We start from the raw sequence: 3,243 nt of genomic DNA, 5'->3' as shown, positions 1-3,243 counted from the left end.
GCCAACACACACGCCCAGGTGAGTGACTAGAAAATAATTTATTGGAGAAAAACAAAACAACAAATCCAGCACAGCAATGGTTAACAATGAAGATGATTCTTTTTTTTTTTTTTTTTTTTTTTTTTTTTTTTTTTTTACTTTTAAGCCTGTCGCCTGAGGGTGGGGTGAAGAGGGCTCTGTCCCCTCTAGCATTGGGGGGACTCTGGATGTCCCAGTAGTGTCTCCCCTGAAAACAGCCCTAGTGTCCAGTCTTGATTGAACACTCAGGGCTCTCCCTCACTCCTGGCTGAGGAAATCCACCCACATGGGCTGGGGGAGGTAGACTTCCTCCTCCCTGGGTTCCTCTGTTCCTCCCCATTTACATGGCGGGCGAGCCCCCTCCCTCCTGCTCCTGCACCCCACCACCTCCACACTGTCGCACCAACCCAGCCCATTCCCTTACCAGGCTGCCCTGCTTACTCCCTTCGAATGGACCACCTTACAGTTCAGGCTCCAGAAAGCCATGGGCAGTGATGCCTCAGATGCGAGTCCCAGCAGGGTCTTTGCTGTCAGGTGTGGTTGGCTCAAAGGTCTTGAGGTTTTCTCTGGTTCTTTAAGGTTCCCACGAAGGTGGCGCCCTGCGGGGTTGAGGGCCCAGGGGTGGCTGTGGCCATGGAACGGCAGGGTGTGCACCGGAGAGGCCTGGGCTGGGGGAGGTAGACTTCCTCCTCCCTGGGCTCCTCTGTTCCTCCCCATTTTCATGGCGGGCGAGCCCCCTCCCTCCCGCTCCTGCACCCCGCCACCTCCACACTGTCAGCCAACACACACGCCCAGGTGAGTGACTAGAAAATAATTTATTGGAGAAAAACAATCCACCCACAGACCAGCGCCTGGGATGGGGGCGGGGGGGGTGGGTAAAGGGGGGCGGTGGTGGTCTGCCAGGGCCACAGGAGGAGCCCGAGATCTGATGGGCTTATCCTGCTTTGGGCGGAGAATGTGAAATGGCCACATTCCCGCTGATGCAGGGGCTGGGTGGCAGGGCCCTGGGGCATGTGCTCCCCCACCCCATTTTTGGGGGGCTGATCCTCCAAACTGGCTTTTTGTCCTTCAGAGCACGAGGGACCCCCTTCCTGGGGCCTGTCTTAGAAGGTGGGCTATCCAGGTGGACGTGTGGGGCCTCGTGCCAGAAGTGGAGTTACAGGCATGGAGTCCTCTTTTATGATTTTGGGGTCCCCTCTGTTGTGTAGGGTCCCAGTGTAGGCTGGAAGGAGGAAATGCCACCCCCGACCTCCCAGGCCAGGCAGAGAGGTGTACTCAGGCCAGCCAGAGCTGAGGAGGCTGGGGGTGTCTGGGTGGAGCCTGGCCAGGTGCCTGTCCTGGGTCCCTGGGGGGGTGTCTCGGGAGGGTTGTTAGGACCTCAGGAAGTTGGGGTACACCCCAGCCTCACACCGCCCTGGGCGACAAGACTCGGACTGATTGTCTCTCTCCTCTGAACAAGACACTTGGGAACTCATGCGAACGTGAAACCAACGGGGGGGTCCAGGATGGCAGCGACAGCCACCGCGCCCAAGAGCCTGGAGCTGGAGACGCCGCAGCACAGGCGGGTGGCACGGGGGTGCCAGGAGGTGGGAGCCCGGTCTGGGTGCTTAAGCCCTGCTGTCTGCCTTCCTCTTTCCTCCCCACCCCCCGCCAGCTGGAAAGGGGGAGTCAACAGAGAGCAGGGCAAAGGGGCCCCGACGGCGCGACTCGGCACAAAACACACGGATGCACATGGACTCGGGCTCTGGCCCGCGCCCGCCCCACCCCCCGCCCATCCACTATACATTACCAAGAAAGAGTACATTAGTCATGCATCAAATCAAGTTCCATTTGTCTTTTTTTCCATTTTCTTCCTTTTTTTTTCTTAAATTACATTTGAACACAGACCACATAGAATAATAAATACTCTTATAAGACACGACTCCAAAAACAAGAAGCAGAACACACCAGAGAACACAAAAGGATCCCTCTCTCTCTCTCTCTTCCTCTTTCCTAAAGGACTCGTTTAAATAAGAAATCTGTAAACGCCTGGTCCTTCGGTCCTTCGAGCTCAGGCTCTTGCTCTCGCTCCCTCTGTCTTTCTCTTCTGACCACCCAGCTTTCGCTGCCCCAACATTCATTATGTCTCCCACGGAACTCGTCAAAGAAATGACATACCATCGTCTGCAAAATTATAATTTTACGGTATAAAGCTTCAAGTCACGTATTCCAAAAACTAGCTAAGGATTTTTTAAAATCACATAAACTATACATTAAATATTTTGAGGTATTTCAGAGAAAATTGTCAAAGGCTCGAAGGAGCTGTGCTGGAGGTGTTGTTCCCTGCATGGAGAATGGTCTTTGGCTTGTGATGACCAGCTGGGTGTTGGCGACAGGAGGGCGGGGACCCGAGGGGGCTCAGGGAGGGGGCCGGGTGCAGGCCTGCTGGAGGGGTACTGGCCAACCGGGGGAGGGGGTACAGGAGCTGGTGTGCGTGTGCATGTGTGCACGTGTGTGATGTGAAGGTGTTCGAAAGGGAACCAGGAACGAACGGGAGGATGCTTCTGTGATCCATGTCAATGGGGCTTGACCTGTTCTGACTACAGTTCACCGTTACTAGAATGTTCTACAACCAGAAGGGTCCTAAGACAATTTCTAAATTCCCAGCAGGGGACCAATCCGGAGGCTCCTGGCCCCTTATCCTTGGGCCTCAAATGTCGGGAAGAGCAAGTGACTTGCCCCACCGAGTGTCCAAGAAGCTGTGTCCCTGCCATCGGGCCTCTGGCCAGTGCGGTGTCAGTGGGTGTGGGGTATGGAGGTGGGTGCGGGGAAAAGGGGCTGCGTCCACCTGTGTTTGGGGGAAGGAGTCGGTTGCTGAGCCAGAATGGGCATCCTTAGGATAATGCCCCAACACCCAAAGGCTTTAGAAGCATCACTTAGATCCAGTTGCTTAAAAGGCCTGGACAATAGCGAGTCGATAAGGACAAGAGAACATTTCACACACATCTTTGGTTCAAGAAAAAGGCACTCATCGACCTCACTATCCTCTCTCCCTCTCTTTCTTTCACTCTCTTTGGTTGGGGGGGCGGGTACCTAGAGGGCAGGCTCAGGGCAGGCCCTGGAGCACACAGTCAGAGGCGAACTCGAGGGAATTCTAACAACCAGCACAAGTCCTTGGGGGGGAGGGGGGGAATCTTTGGTATCAGGTGTGATTTTTCCAATCACAGACATGAACATTTGAGTGAG

General features: G+C 54.9%; 1 protein-coding gene across 1 annotated transcript in view; it reads left to right on the top strand.

Annotated features, from left to right (window-relative positions):
- The window catches only part of ATP8B3 (ATPase, aminophospholipid transporter, class I, type 8B, member 3), a 29,117-nt gene extending 28,488 nt beyond the window's left edge, over positions 1–629 (top strand). Inside the window, exon 28 of the mRNA XM_015564661.1 lies at positions 598–629. Within this exon, the coding sequence (XP_015420147.1) occupies positions 598–629 (32 nt within the window). The remainder of the gene's footprint in view (positions 1–597) is intronic.
- The last annotated feature ends 2,614 nt before the right edge of the window (positions 630–3,243 follow it).

This window comes from Myotis davidii, unplaced genomic scaffold (assembly GCF_000327345.1).
Source record: "Myotis davidii unplaced genomic scaffold, ASM32734v1 scaffold198, whole genome shotgun sequence".
Classification (NCBI taxonomy): Eukaryota; Metazoa; Chordata; class Mammalia; order Chiroptera; family Vespertilionidae; genus Myotis; species Myotis davidii.
The sequence above is the reverse complement of the archived record's forward strand: the minus strand, read 5'-3'. Positions and strand labels throughout refer to the sequence as shown.